A 16,374-nucleotide genomic window follows, 5' to 3' on the forward strand; every position below is an offset into this window, starting at 1 on the left:
TGCAGGGTTGCGCAACATTAAAAAGTGTTGCGCTTACCTGCACCTGTTGTTCATCAAATGGTCTTCTGTGCAGACACACATGGGTCTGCTCACACATAGGCAAGACATGAAGATCAAACTTCCAAAAGCTTTTTAAAAATTCAGCTCTGAAGGAGTGTGCCCCCCCTCACACCCAGAATCAATTACTCTTCCCACCCAAATAGGTATATGATGGAGGGGTGGGGGAGCACTCTTTCCTCAGTTCTCTCTTCACCGATGTGGAAGAATATGAATGACACGCAACCATAGCAGCCTACAGCAGGGAAAAGGAGGGATGTGTGCCTGCACGCCACAGACTGAAAACATTACTATCAGACATTAACCGGCCCTAGCTTATAAAGTTACCAAGTATGCCTGACTAGCAGCTAAGATCAGAAATAACTGGACTATGACATCGTGATACAATAATCAATGAGTAAAAGTTTCTCCTCACTGTTGTGATAATTACTTACTGTATTTAAATTTTTAATGATTTGTAGTCGTATTGTAATGTTTTGCAGAAGGATTTTATGTATTAAGTTTATAGTATGTTTATTTATTTATTTAGAATTATAATTACTCTGGTTAATGACCATAATGAATAAATAAAAGAGTGTTCCTGCACAGAAGACTACTTGATGAACAACAATGACAGGTAAGTGCAACACTGTTTTCATCTTCGTGCCTTCTGCGCAGTCCCACGTGAAAGAACAGCAAGCTCACTTACCCTGGAGGAGGTGTGTGGCTGCTCAATGAAACAGTGACTGCAGAAATGCTCCTGGAGTCCACATCTATGGAATAGGGGCAAATTGATGTGGACAGCAATGAACCGGTTGCCACTCCACATATATCCTCAGTTCAATCCTGGTAATGAGGGCAGATGAGGAAGCTTGGGCCCTAGTCAAATCAGCTTTCAACGGGAGTGGAAGTCAACAGTAGCATTGTCATATGCTATTTTGATGGCATATGTCCCCCATCTAGAGAAGGACTGGGCTGATATTGTTTTACCTCTTTCTGAACCCCTAAAACAAATAAAAAGAGTTTGATCCTGTCTGAAAGATTGAGTGTGGTGTAAATAAAACAGCAGTGCCCACTATACATCTGAGGAATGTAATGCTCATTCAGCAGCCAACTGAGGCTTTGAGAAGAAAGAAGGTAAGAATATATCTCATGAGACGTGGAATTTGAAAACCATCTTAAGGAGGAAGTCCAAATTTGGACAAATACCACATTGTCCCCATGGAATGTGGTGAATGAGGAATCATTAAGAGCTATGTGCTGAGATGATGGCCACAAGGAAGTCAACTTTGAAGGATAGTTAAGTCACAAGATGTTGAAGGCACAAATGGTCTGTACGTCAATTGAAAAAGGGACAAGCACCATTGAGCCACAGGGTCCCTCAACAGTGGATACAGATTGTTTAATCTTCAGGGCTTCTTTTATAATGTAGACAGGAGAACAATAAAAAGCTGAAATGGCAGTGAAGTGAACTTTAATGGAAGCACTGGAAAGACCAGTAGCCTTGAGTCATAACAAATAGTCAAACAATTCTGGAAAAGAACAATGGTCCAACATTATACCCTTATGTGATGCCTACTCTGTCCAACCAGTTTGCATCTGGTGAATTAACCATGCAGTCAAGTGGAGTGCCGATATATTGTGATGCTGGACCTATTGTGATCAGGTTGCCATGTGATGGAAAAGAGATATAGTTCCCCCCTACCAGTGACCATTGTGTTGAAAGCCAAATCCAATGGGGTGGGGTCAATTAGGAGCTACTGGAATGAAGTTCACCCTATCTGATTTTATTTTCTCTATGACCCTATGCAGTAGTGAGAAAGGAGAAAGCATATATTATATGTCCCCCCAAATCTCAAACACACCTCCCATAGAGGAGGTGCTCATAACCACTATGGATCAAAAACACTGACCCTCAGTATTGTGCACGCTGACAAACAAGAGTACCCCACTCTTTGACAACAAGATGGAGGTAATTTTCCTCAATTCTTGGTAGAATTTTTATTTTTCAATCACGAAATCAGATCTGGAGCTGAAATATGCAACAGACTGTAAGTTTGGCAAACTAATTCAAAGGGAAGAGTGACAGAAACTATTCTTCCCATTCAAAAGTACGTGCTTTGTTTTTAAATAAGCTTTCAGAAAATGATGGCATTTAAAATTATTAGCCTATCTGTTATAGGTAAGGAATAACTGTAAATGTACTTGATATCTAAATCAGTGCCATACTACTGTTGACCTCATGATGTTCAAAACCATTTTGTTTCTGCCATCATCCGCATCCCTAGCACAGATCTGGTTTGGTGTTTTAGCTCTAATATTGTAGTTTGGAACAGGATCAGAAAGTAATAAAATTGCTGTTCGGTCCAGCAAATCATATTGAATAAAAATCTTAACTGAAAAGGGGTTCATGGAATCTTTTGTTTATTCTGCTTTTCAGCAATCTGTAATTGGACCCAAGCTGGTACTCTTCTCTCCCCCATGGTTTAAATCTAATTGGGAAAGGAAACTGAAAGGATAAAGCAAGGGGAAGAAATATACGCTGGCCTCTTTCCTATATTGCTTCTTTGTGCTCCCTTTCTTGGTCAGGCACAAAGCACATGAACTGCACATGGGATACACTGAAGGGACTCTGTCTTACCTTAAGGACCACAAAGCATATGTGAGAGAGAAAAAATTGCTCTTTAAGTCTGATGTTTGGATGTAAAACTGCAGTCTAGTTATTTGCTTTAGACTTGAATTTACTTCAATGAGACAGAGAAGGGAAAGCAACTCTTAAAGTATGTAGGCTTTTTATGCAATGTACTCTTTCTAAATATATGCTATATTAGCAAAGGTCAGGTGAAGTGGTTGAATTTGATGCAGCAAAGGAATTGTATTTTAAAAGCCACTAACACCCCATACTGATATTAGAAGCAGTTTTGTTTTTCATTTTTTTCTTTCTACCATTACCATGCCTATATTTATGGCCCAAAACATTTAGGCTTACATATTCTTTTGTCATCAGAATTGCTAGATTTGCAATTTATATATTTTTCTAAAACATGACAAAAGAGAGAGAACCAAACAGAATGAAAGGTGGGGGTTTTTTTTCTAAATCCACCCAAAATATGGACAGGAGAGTAGAAAGTTTTACTAGGACCCAGGCTGAGTTTCAAGTCTAGTGCCACTTCCACAAAATTCATTAGATTGTATTCGAGGCTAGCACTCGCGGGTAGGTGTGGAAACCCTGTTTTTACAAGTAGCAGGGAATTGCAGATCTTTGAAATTTTGCAGTGTGCTGGTCACTCCTTTTATATTTTCTTCCAGGGTTGGTAAAGCACATGCTTTAAGACAGTGGTGGCGAGCCTATGGCACGGGTGCCAGAGGTGGCACTCAGAGCTCTCTCTGTGGGCACGCGCAAACACAGTCGCCCCACCCTCTACACACACATCTAGGCTGGCCTGGGCCGCTGGGCTCGATTATTAGCATTAAACCTAAGACCTAGTTTTGGGGAAGCAGTGTAGGTAATCCTGTTAAGCGCTGTTAAACCCCACTGATTTTCATGCGAAGAACCAAAGCGTGATGCTTTACCTGGGAGTAAGCTCGGTTGCTGGCAATGGGGCTTGCTCCTGAGTAAGCCCTCCTAGTCGTGAGTCACCCGTTGGAAGAGTTACACGGTTGCTTCAAAGCAAAGCCACCAACTACCACCAAGCTTACTCCCGAGTAATGCACTCCCCGGAGCCAACCGCTTTTCCTAAACTGAAACCTCAGTATTCAGGTTAAATTGCCGTGTTGGCACTTTGCGATAAATAAGTGGGTTTTGGATTGCAATTTGGGCACTCGATCTCGAAAAGGTTCACCATCACTGCTTTAAGAGAAGCATTTCATGTCAAGCTGTTGCAGCACATTGAGAAAAGAACCTGCAAACAAGTCAGCAATCAATAGTAACCTCATTACAGACCAGCTGTGGTTAGACCTAGACAGTCAAAGGCAATGTATAATGAAGTGTAATTGATTTTGAGGGCTGTTCAAAATTGCCTAAGAAAACAAAGCATTTGAGTGTAACTTATATTTAGAATGAACTACCTGCTACCCAAATACTACTGTTTCAATAAGGTTTAAGAGATCAAATCTGTTTGAGGTTCCCAATTTGTTGGGAAATCTTGTACTCCATGCTGCTACACAACAAATGTTTTTTTTAAAATTTTCTTCCCAGGACACTGCCCCCCCACCCCGCCCCTGTCCCCACACACACACTCCGAACAACTCTCCCACTTGCAACTGCCTGGCAAACCTATTAAAACACAGGAGCACATGTACAGCTTGAGCTCCTCTCAGTGCTAAAATTGTGTGCTGGTGGGGGCACTCTCACATCCACTGACAGAAAAGAATATTGAACAAAACTGAAGCATGGCTTTTCATTTTTTTGTTGCAAAATTCCTAGTGCCAAACAGAGAAGTACTTTAAAGCAGCTTACCTATAGCAGCAGCAAAAAGTGAAAGTAAAACTTTAGCTACAATATCTTTTTCTAGGTTTCAGCTACCAACTCCTAAATGTAGTTGACAAAAGCTATGCAGACAAATGTTTTACACAATAACAATTTTTCTTCTGTGATACACATATCTAGAGTCTCCCCTAATGCGCTTAATCAAAGACTAGATTGAACAACCATTTTAGATCATTTGCAACCTTTTCACTAAGCCACAGACCAGAAGCCAGAAACCAACTACACAAATGAAAATTCACTGGCTCACATGCATTAAGATAGACTAAGGTTGTAGAATAAATTTTATGATTCAGTTTTGTAGCAAAAATTTATGATGTAACAACTATCTAGGGATGTTCTAATTAACTGAAAACACTTGTTCATTTGACACTTGTGCTTTAATAATTGTATTTTTCTCCCATAATACTGCACGCATTTTCATTCTATCACGTTTCTATCCCCTGTAGTATTCTGTCTTTTTAATTACTCTGGTATGCACTAGTTCCTTATTGGAGAAAGCCTACATTGATGGTTGCAGTTTAATAAGCAAGTTTTCTGAGCTATCTAGTTACTCATTGTGCAAAAATTCTACCAAACTAAAAACAGAGACAGAATAAAATGATCACTCTAGTCACTGTAAGTGTTTACTTTCATTTTTATAGCCAGGGAGATATTTCTGTTGAAGGAATGTTAAATAGTAAATTGGAATATTTAATATTTATTCAAAAAGAAATTATCTTGAAATGCTAATATTATTAGATCAGAACTAACCAAGAAGCATACTTAAGAATGAAAAAAATGTAAATATCAAAGATAGTTCAAGAAATACCATGGTAACCAAGGTTTGTTTACAAAACATTCCTTAAGGAAATGCCCAGTTTTCACCTTAATACACAGCAGAAGCAACAGCTTAAAACAAAAGTAACAACAGGCTACACAACATAATGTAATATTCTTATTCTGTGATAACATTACTATGATGTTATTATAAATTATGTCCACTTTCTTATATGATATTTATATTTATCAATGTTTCCAACTCTCAATATAGCTAAGTCTGTGGATATTTGAATCTAGGGACTGGGAACAAATCCAGAGAAGACAGATCTTCCTACAAACTTGTTGGCGGGGGGGGGGGGGGACTGGTTTAAAGAAATCTCTATCTAAAAAACACTTCTTCCCAAATGACAGACAGAATCCCTGCAGCTTTAAGAAACAAATGTCCTAAATGGCCCTTGCTAGGAAGCTACAACAGTATTGCCAGGCTTCAAGCCTTGGTTTCTGTCAGTAAGACATGGGAAAAGAGGCAAGCCCCTTTCCAGGGAAGTTATGGCCTTTGAAAGAAGACTCATCAGGGTCAGGCCTGGCAGAAACAATCAGGTGGTTCACTACCACATGACTCGCAGATCACATCCAGGACTAGATACTTGGTATTGTATAATAATAGCCACCATGCTAAAGCAAGTATGGTAAATGATTAGAGTCTCAGACTACAATCTGGGAGAGCCAGGTTTGAACAACCACTCAGACCTGATATTGAAAAAGGAATCATAAAACTGAACCCTAAAAACATCACTTCCAAGTTTTTCTCTTGAACTGATGAAAGGAAGACATAAAGCTTGGGTATGAAGCTACAGTCATTGAGAAATGCCAAAAATGTGCAGATGGTAAATTTACTAGAAATTAATAAACATCATACTAATGTTACCCAATTGACTTACTTGCATGGGGTCTTGCTATGTTCTTCCCCTTTGAGTACCAGTAATCAGGAGAAAAGCATGCCTATAAATAGCTTACATGAATACATTAAACAAATCTCTAAAGTTTCTGCTCATATAAGAACACTGCTCATGTTAGTTTGTGAGACGGATCTTTTAAAAAAATAACAAAAAGTGATGGAAAATACTGTCTCAGATGTCATATTAAAAAGGCATGATTGAAAAGATTATTTTTAAGATATGAAAGATGCAAGACCACTCACCATTTCATATGCTGTTACAATTTTTTTCAAAACCTCTGGAACAATCCCTTGCATTTCCATTGTGGGATACTGATCGCTGAGATTCATTAGCACTAAGGGTGTATTATCAGATCTCACCAAGCGTGTCGATACTGCTAATATACATTGCATGAGATTTGCTACAGGAGAAAGGCCGCACAACTCTTTGAATGAAACTACTGCATTCTGTTTTTTAAAAAAAATTGAAAGGAAAAAATTAATATCTCATTCAATAGGTAATTCAATTATTTTTCAGAACAGGTAAGAAATACAGGTTAACAAATATAATAATACAAAAAAACTATTATTCATCCATGACCTGAAAAATGACAGGTGTCCAAGGTAAGCAAGAGTTAGATGTTTGCAGCATTTATCAAGTATATTAAACACGAATGCTGCTGTGGAAAATTAATTCTGGTTTTCAGCAGTTTGGTCAAAAATTATTTTTTGACCCAGGTGAAGTGTGTAAAAGCTTCTCACTCCACTGTGACTTTGACACCATGCTTTCTACTTGCAAATCCTTTTAAGCTTCAAGGTTGACAGGTATTTCTGGATAACCACATTGGGTCATTCATTTTAATCTTCCATAGACAAAACCTCTACATTATGATAATTCATTATAGGATGAAAAAGCTATGAGTGTAGAGACCTGATCTTGTCCAAGGTTACTGAAAATATTTCAAGACCCATTTCTGCCTCTGATTATTCCCTTTAACAGGTAAACAAATCCAAGGCCAAAGTGAATACAGAAGTTACCTTCAAATTAATATAACAAAGACCTCATATTTCAGACTTCATTACTGCTAAAGGGTCATCCTGACATTACACAGTTTGGATGGTCAGAATCTCAATCTCAATATAATTGTACCCACCCCCACCCCAGATCTTTGAGGTAACAGAGGTCAGACCAACATACTGGATATATTCAGATATCAAGACACGTTTGTTAGGAGAATTAAAATAAATTATCAGGCTCGTATGCTGTCTACTGTTCCTTTCACATGCAAAGCCAAAATGGAAAATTTAATGGTTTAGGACTGCAACCTGCGGCTCTCCAGATGTTCAGAGACTACATGTTCATAGATGTTCATAGACTTAACATCTACACTGAACTATGTCCACTGGTTACAGAAACATAAGTTGATTGCATTAAACAAATTAATGTAAATACTAATCTTCTGTGAAAGTAAATCAAATACAATACCTGCATGTTTTCCCGCAAATCTGTACCATCCCGTATGGGCTGGAGCGCATTCTTGAATACTTCATCAATGGTTTTAATCCATAAAGTCCTCATACAAGCATATTCTCTGGATTTCTTGCTTTTTCTGACTGAAAGACCCCGTTTATGAGGCTTCCCACCACCCCTTCTATTAGTAATAGCCACATGTACGAACAGGAATGCATGTGCTAGAGCTTCTCCTGTTAAAGACTGAAGTGGAACATGCCGATAACCTGTTTGTAAACACTCAAAGGGAATTGTGTACTGCCCAATAAATTCATCCCCAATATAATCATCATCCAGCACTACAAACCGCACCATAGCAAGTTCAGGTAGATTAATCTGAAATTCAAAACTTTCGTCAAATATTGGATTGTCCCCATTTTGATGCACAGTTTTTGTCCTTTGCTCTGCACAATCTGCAGGGATCCCGTGGATTTCTACATAGACGTAAGGATCCACAACATCACCTTTGGCACCTGACCCTTTTGGTTTGGGAAAGTTCTGCCCACTAATAATTTTAACATGAAGAAGCTGTGGTGAAACTCCAGGCACACTGTCTTTTGTATTTGCACTAAAGAAAGAAACTTCTTCCCGCATGATTGCAGGTCGTAGTACGTAACCACAATTGCCATTCTGTCGAAACCAACCAATGTTGAGATCCATCATTAATCCAGGAGTCTGAAAGTTCATTGCCACTATCTGGCAGCCACATTTCCAAAAATCCTGTGGATTCATATTACTTGAATCAATCCTCATGGGACTAGGGAAAACCCTGGCAAGAAAACGTTTGTTGTAATTCACAAAGTCTCCAGCATTTTCGTTGGCATATCTGTTAGCAAGTACTTCATTAAAGGAACACATTTCCCAGTATTTTTGAAGCTGAAATGAAACCTGGAAATCTTTGAACTGAACTGACTTGCATATGCTTACCATTTCTGAAAGCTCTTTACAGAGCTGGAACTTTTTTACTGGCACAACATTTTGCTGCTCCACACCCTCCTTACCCACTCTCTGAGACATTTCTGCTCCTTCATCTTCATCAGTAACATCTCCCTCTAGCCCAGAGCAATTAGGAGAAAGCTTCTTGGCTTTCAATAGTATTTTCCCTTTGAGATATTCAGGAGAAGGCAGGTAAGATTCCTCTGTATTTGGAGACTGTGTATACAGCTTGTCCCCCAGTATTTTCTTCATATGCTGAACCATCACTTTCTGTTGTTTGAGAGAGCAATGATTTTCTAAACACAACATAAGAGGGTAGTCTGAAGCAAAAAATGCATATTTGTTAATAATGTCAATTACACTACGGAAGACTATCTGTGAGGTCATTGTATGACCTGTGTAAATTACAGGTTCATTATCAGGACCATCCCAAACATCCAACTCAACACTTCGACACCCCATTTTAAGAGCACGAATATATCCTGTGATATCCGATGGGCCTCGAAACTGGTCCTCTATCAAGTATGTGTTATGAGATGAATTTATGAAATAATGAGATAAAGGTTGTTTCATGTCCTGGCACACCTTTTTATGCTCTGGATCAAATATGTGACATTCTGCTGAAATAAGGTAATTTGTAAAACCATCTATGGAAAGCCATCCCTTTTCCTGGCCCTCTCTAGAAGGCTCATATTTGCAAATAATTTCAAGGCTTATTTCTTCTGTGACATGTGCCATACCCTGTTCTGCTTCTAAAAACATCATAAGGTCCTTGGTGTCAAGGAATTCTTTATTGCTAGAAAACTGAACTAACAAGAAATAGATCTCAGGGCGAGTGCAAAGCTCATGAAAAACTTCAATAAACTCCTCTTTTGTGATTTCAGTACCAGGTTTGTCTTTCGATCGGTGTAATTCTTTGAATTTCAGTTCAATTTTACTCGTTTTTAAGCCAGAGTTTAGGCTTTTGATAAATTGTACAGCTCTACACAATGATATACGCCCCATGTTATCTACATCCGTTTCAGTAAACATTTGTGAAACCCATGAAGTCCGCATTTTATCTTGACTACTTTCTAGCATATCAAGTGTATGTTTTCCATAAGATATCAGGTATCTTAGTCCGGTAACCCAGATATTTGCAACATCTGCAGTATTTGCAACAAGATCCAGAGATTCGTAATTATCCCCATAGATGACAGAAAATGCGCAGTCTTCTGAAATCTGGTCATAAATTCCATTGCTACGAAAAATGTCTGTGTTTTTTCCTGTTCTCACTTCTTTGACTGATTTAATATCAATCTTTGCTTTTTCAGAATCCTTCTTTGAGGGTTCCCAACGTAGGGATTGCATATCTGCATCTAAAAGGAAGTATCGGTGGTATACTCGGGAGTTGGATCGAACCTTTTTGAGTTCTGAGCCTTCAACCATAGCATTAATACAGTCACTCGCACTGCTGATCTTCTTCTCAGTCGGCATGCTGCTGAACGACACGGTCTTTTTCCGTTCTCTTTTTTGCTTGGTACCATCCTAGAAATAGAAAAAGAAAAGAATAAGGAAATATCTGCCAAATGTCATGTAGATATTTCTACCTGTCTGCTACTTTTAATATACTTCATTCTGCCGGAATGTGAAGATTTGTGGGCCTACTAGGTATTCTCAAAGGGATCTTTGTCCTGGGGATGAACTGATCTGTCCTCAACAATTCATGTCTAGGGGAACATTGAATAGAGTAGATGTGTACCCCTGTCATGTGTATCTTTACTGAGAGGCAAGTCAAGCCAGCTCAGTGAAACTTATTATAAGGTGAGTGTACACAGGATCATTACATAGTAATCAAAATATTTTATGATCAATATTTACAGCAACCCTCAGAGATAATACATACTATTTCCATAATGAGTTCCAGCCGAGAGACTTATTCAAAACCATGAAGCCAAAAAGACATTTGGATATGTTTCTTTATTGTACTCTGCTGTTGACTGCTGAACTCACACTGTAAGTGGACCTAAATCTGGTAATACATTTAAACCTCTACTGAGATATGAAACCCTTGGTTTGGTCCTCAATAAAAAAATTCCTATGCATAATTTGCTAAGGGTTTGGAATGTCTAACAACAAACCCGCAACCAATGGGTCCCTTCCCTGTTTCCCACACTGCACAGGGCTTAGAAAACAGGGGGGACAGCCCTCTCCTGCCTGCCCTCCCCCCATCTAGAACTCATTTTATTTCATTTTACAGTGGGATTAACTGCTAGTATATACTATTTTATCAAAAGTATCTCAACTATGAGACATAACTCATGTGTCAGCATGTGAACACAAGGTTAACTGGAATGGTAGGGCCAAAACTGTGGATTTGTGAACCTTTTCCTGATGGAGTTTTCTTTAATGAAAAAAAAAACAAGTGACTTTGGAGATGAGCTGGGATTAGCAGAGGACTGGAAAAGCTTAACACTTTCTCTATTAGCTGCTTGTTAAAACTGCTCTCCAACACTTTCCTATCTGCAGTAGAAAAGGTACTGGGGCACTCATGCATTTGATCCACAGAGGATGGTTCTTAACATACCCTGTTTCCCCTAATATAAGACATCCCCGAAAAATAAGACATAGTAGAGGTTTTGCTGAAGTACGAAATATAAGGCATCCCCCGAAAGTAAGACATAGCAAAGTTTTTGTTTGGAAGCATGCCCGACGAACAGAACACAGAAAAATAAGACATCCCCTGAAAATAAGACATAGCGCATCTTTGGGAGCAAGAATTAATATAAGACACTGTCCATAGAGTTGACACTGTCTTATATTCGGGGAAACACGGTAGTACAGTTGGGATCAAAGCTGAAGGACAGGTGCACCCTCAAACTCCCAGCTAATTTTTCAATAGAAGAGGCAAGCAATGTGAAGTATCATCTCCTCTCCAAGTCCAATGTGATTAACAAAAACTGAAGCTTGTTCCCATTTCCCTATGTGAAGCTTCCATTCCCTTATTCTCCACTCCATCCACAATACTGATGATAAACAGCTCTGCATTCTGAAATAAGTTTTGAATTACTCCATACCCTGGGGACCCTTGTTCCCCAAAGCCTAATTCCAGCATAAAGGGCTTCAAAGCAAGGGACTTTCAGGAAAACTGAAGAACAACTGGAGATTGCTATATCCTGAAGTAAGTTGTAAACCACAACAAATAAGGGACAGTTACCAAAGTTTGTTTCAGAATGCAGAACTTTGTAAGTATCATTAATATTTGCAGATGGATTGGAGAATAAGGAACCAGGAATTGCAAACAAGTAAATAGGAACTATTTGAATATACTTTCTTGGCTGTGGATGGAGGGAAGCATTTTTAGGGGGGGGGGGGATCTCCAAGGTGGTGCCTTATTTGGAGGAATCAGAAAAGGAAGTTGAGTCTGGAAGTCCCATCCTAAACTCAGCTTTAGAAATAGCCTTACATTAGGGGATGGAGAGAATACTAGAGAAACAGAACAGTGTAAGCAGAGTTGGGGAAAGAACAGGAATGCTACCTCCCCCATTTCCAAGCTAAGTTCTTTAGCTAGACAAATACAGAAAAACTAAGGCATCTGCAGTATCCATCTTCCCTACATGAAACTGAGGACACAGTCAGGGAGTACATGATTTGACTTTATTTGATAGGTGACATTACAGTCAATGATGCTATAAAGCAATGGATGTGAGTCACTTGGTTAAAGTTTTGAAGCTATAAAGTTACAAAAAAAACGATTTGCTAAAATGCTCAGTCTGAAGAATGGTTTGTCACAAAGATGCAATGCTTACAGATTACAGCTATACGAAGAAATCACATTAAAATCTCTCCACATGGTAACCCTTTCCACATCAGACTGTGAGTAACCATTACAAAGCTCATTGTTTCAGAGGGGTAGACTCACAAAGGCTTATGATGAATGCGTTAAGTCTTTAAAATGTGCTGCAGGACGTTTATCATAGTATGGGTGGAGAAGAATGTGACTAAATTTGTTAAAAGATTATGGGTGGGTGGGTGGAGTCAAAGTCAATCTTGGCCTGTGAGGAGGCTCAAACAGATCCTGAAAGGTAAACAGCATTAAATATGTAGTTTGCTGGTATAGACAACCAACAACATTCATCAAATACACTGAATCTACAAAAAATTTGAAGTGTCTCTGTCCAGAGCCCTAAAGTGTGTTCCAATATGCACTTGGAATTCATATGTGCATAGGCTTCTCCAAAAACAATACATACTGATCTGTACAAATTGAATAATTAAGTAATTGAAGGCAAGCAGATTTCTAGGTGATCTTGCATCCACATGAGAACTTCAGTTTTGAATGAAGAGCCATTATCCAGCCAGTCAATCTCCAATTTGGTGCCCATAGGTGACACAGTCCTCGACAAATGTTTTTAGAAAGTGGTTAGGGACAGCTCCGGGGGCTACTGGCTATTGCAGATTTGATTGGCTGTGCATATTTTTTAAAATGCTGCTTTGGCAGCAGCTATCATCACAACACAAAGATTTTCACAATGGGACTGAAGGTATGCTAAAGCCGCCATTTTGTGTCCGCGCCCACCAAACAGTGTCAGAATTCCAAAGTATCAGAATTCCAAAGGTGCTCAAAAAGGTTGGAGTGGTATTACCACTTTATGGAATAAAATGTAAAGATTTTCCTCCAAGCCTAACAGGTGAGCCGCTTAAGTTGCAAGAAAGCTCCTTAGGCTGGAAGAGGTTTCAAGCCCTTGAAATTCTGCATTGATTTACAGTCCAGATTTCCAATGTGCATTTTGTAGACTCGGTTTTTAAAAGTTCAAACCCGAGTTTCTCTACAGGGGCAATATTTTCCCAAAGTAGTTTAACTATTTATTCATTCTAAAGTATTCATTAAGAAACTAATACTGTGAATTACACTGGAGCCTGGCCGACCATTTTTTCATGTCCCTCACCTCACCCCATTCCCCCTCACCTCTTGGTTTTCATCATATCATGCATTTTATATTTTTGGCTGTTTTTCTTATTCCTCACCCCTTTGCATTTTTACTTCTGTGTGAGAAAATTCCACAATTACACTAAGCAGCGATTCAACAGATTTTCTTCCTGCATTGGGACAAATTTACTCACCAATAAACCTGTGATTAAATGAAGTAACGATTCAACAGATTGACAAGGCAGCAAATCAATGGATCAGCAAAAAATGTTTGGAGTAGGTGAGTGCAGTCAAACACTATGGTAAAGGGAGGGATTGAAAACGTTCCAGAGATGTTCTAAATTATTTGTGTGGAAAAGGCTACTTTCTAAAATGTTGACTGGAATTCACAGAATTGTGTGGGAAAGGCTACTTTCAAAGGATCCAAAAATGTTGACTGGAATTCACAGACAATCGGGATTCCTCATTAATCAAATAGGTTAGTTAACCAAGATTTTATCCAGTTTCCTCCTCGGTCATTTGGCTGGCATGCTGAAAAACCACATCATCCAGTTAACTGTATGCTAGTTAACAAAGGTTTTACTATACTTTCTTTTGTTTTGCTGCTACAGAGTAATACAGTAGACTGCTGGAAAGCATCACTGGTAGAAATCCATCCAACTAAATGATTAATGTATATCGTTTCAGTTCGAACTATAACCAAGCCAGATGGAAGTCTTCCCACAGTCAATCAATTATCACTGTTTTACAAGTAATTCCATACCTCAAACTTAACTTTCTTCCTCTCTACATACACACAGGAAGATTAATTTTATCTCATAAATGAGGTCTGGTTAAAAATAAATAAATCTCATTAATGCATTTAAAGTTATTTTGTTTTAGAACTTCCCAGTCAAGGAGTAAAGGCTTGAATAATATATCAATTTTGAACATTTTAAGAGCCTTTCTAGATTGTTTTTGTTCAAGAGATAAATGTACAGAGTGTAGAATACTTGTTGGCAAGCAACAAGTAATGTTTTCATGATAATAGTACTGAGATATCCCATTTCATATGGTACTGGGATATCAAAACAGTACAGGGATATCATATTCCTCAAGCATTTGAGCTATAATATTTTTTCACTGGGGGAAAGACTTTTTTTTCATCCAGCTATTCCGACAGTTACAATTCTGAGCAGCTACTTGATTTCAACACTCACTCATGATGAGCAACCAATCTCCCAGTCTTCTTCTTATAATGTTTGGTACTCAGAGTAGATAAAAATCAATAATTTTTAAAATTAAAAAATGGATTTTTCATTTAAATTGGATTTTAAAAAATAAAATGCTTTTTGAGAAAAAAATCTGTCTAAAGATAGTTTTCTATTTAGGATACATGATAGTTCAGTGCTTTTCTAGAGGTTTCTGAACATTGTTTTAGGCAGTTTTTCCATCTAGAAGATATTATCACAGATGCTTAGTTTTGAAGTTTTCAAAACTGTGAAACTATCTGTAGACATAACATGCATCTTCTTCACAGTAAAAAAAATAAAATGGGGATGAGGCGGTTTATAAATCGAAAGAATAAATAAATAAATAAATAAAATAGATTTGAGAAAAAGACTTTAATCCCATTGTTCCTTTGCAATTTTATATACAGAGAATCAATCTCTTATCTTTTAAGTGCTAAATTTCAAGAAGTTCAATTAAGAGAAGATTGTTTCGAAAAACTGGATCTGTACAAGGAGTTTAGTGTGAGGAACGTGGAGCAAGCAGTAAAAATGAAAATGAAAGATTTTGAGCAGAATACTCCATAAGTCTTGGAATCTTGGCCTGTATGAGGTTTGTCACATTTTCTTTCTGGAGGAGAAAATCTGAAATGCCAGAAGGCCATAAAAGAGACCCAGTTTGGGAATATTTTAATGAAGTTCCTCTACCTATGGGTGAGGCAGGTTTGGTTTTTTTAATTTATGGTTTGAACACAAAGTTAGAGTGAACACAACACTGAACTATAGACCATTTGGGATTCTTCATTACAACTTGATTTACAGTTAGCAGTAAGTTGCTATTATGCTTTGCACTGGCTCAAGCTACTGCTTCTTTCGTCTGCCAGCTCTGACTCCAAGGCTCGTTCCGCACACGCGCAGAAAAGAGCCTCCACCGGCGAGGCTCAGGGACCATTCGCATGCTAGTGTGCAAATGGCCCTCACTCCCCCCCACCAGCCAGAGAGGCGGCTCCACACAGAGTCGCCTCTCAGTCAGCCCCCTCCACTGACCTTCATGTCCAGCGTCGCTCTTGAGGGCTGCAGGGACCCACCCACGCTGACCTCCGACCTCCAGGGGTCAGAGGACAGCGTGGGTGGGTCTCTGCAGCCCTCCAGAGCGACGCTGGACATGAAGGTCAGTGGAGGCAACAGGGAAAGCGGCGTCTTTCCAGCAGTGCAGTTCGCACCGCGCCGACGGGAAGACGTCGCTTTGCAAAAACCTCGCTTGTTGAGTGAGGTTTAAAGCGGTGCCTTCACACCGTTCCTGGGCGGCCAGGACGACACTGCTGTGATGCAGCAGCACCTCCTGTGCGAACAGCAACCCAGGGATGGCATATTTCACCCATGCGGAAAGAGCCCAACTGAACTAATGGCTGTTTAACTGTAAGCCTCGCACCAACATACCATCAGTATCCATTGATTACTCTTAGGGAAAGGAGACACCTAACCTTTCTGTCACAGTAAGTACCTAACAGATCACTGCAACATACAACAGATACATATTTATGTACATGCTTGAACAGTAACAATATAGTATGAAAACTACAAGGAAGA

At 39.0% G+C, this 16,374-nt stretch overlaps 1 protein-coding gene across 1 annotated transcript in view; it reads right to left on the reverse strand.

Annotated features, from left to right (window-relative positions):
- PLCL2 (phospholipase C like 2) overlaps positions 1-16,374 on the reverse strand; it is a 124,440-nt gene that overhangs the window by 15,232 nt on the left and 92,834 nt on the right. The window contains exons 3-4 of the mRNA XM_048510782.1: positions 7,708-10,194; positions 6,486-6,689 (exon numbers count right to left, since the gene is read on the reverse strand). Coding sequence (XP_048366739.1) covers positions 6,486-6,689; positions 7,708-10,194 — 2,691 coding nt within the window. The remainder of the gene's footprint in view (positions 1-6,485; positions 6,690-7,707; positions 10,195-16,374) is intronic.

Source organism: Sphaerodactylus townsendi, linkage group LG11 (assembly GCF_021028975.2).
Source record: "Sphaerodactylus townsendi isolate TG3544 linkage group LG11, MPM_Stown_v2.3, whole genome shotgun sequence".
NCBI lineage: Eukaryota > Metazoa > Chordata > Lepidosauria > Squamata > Sphaerodactylidae > Sphaerodactylus > Sphaerodactylus townsendi.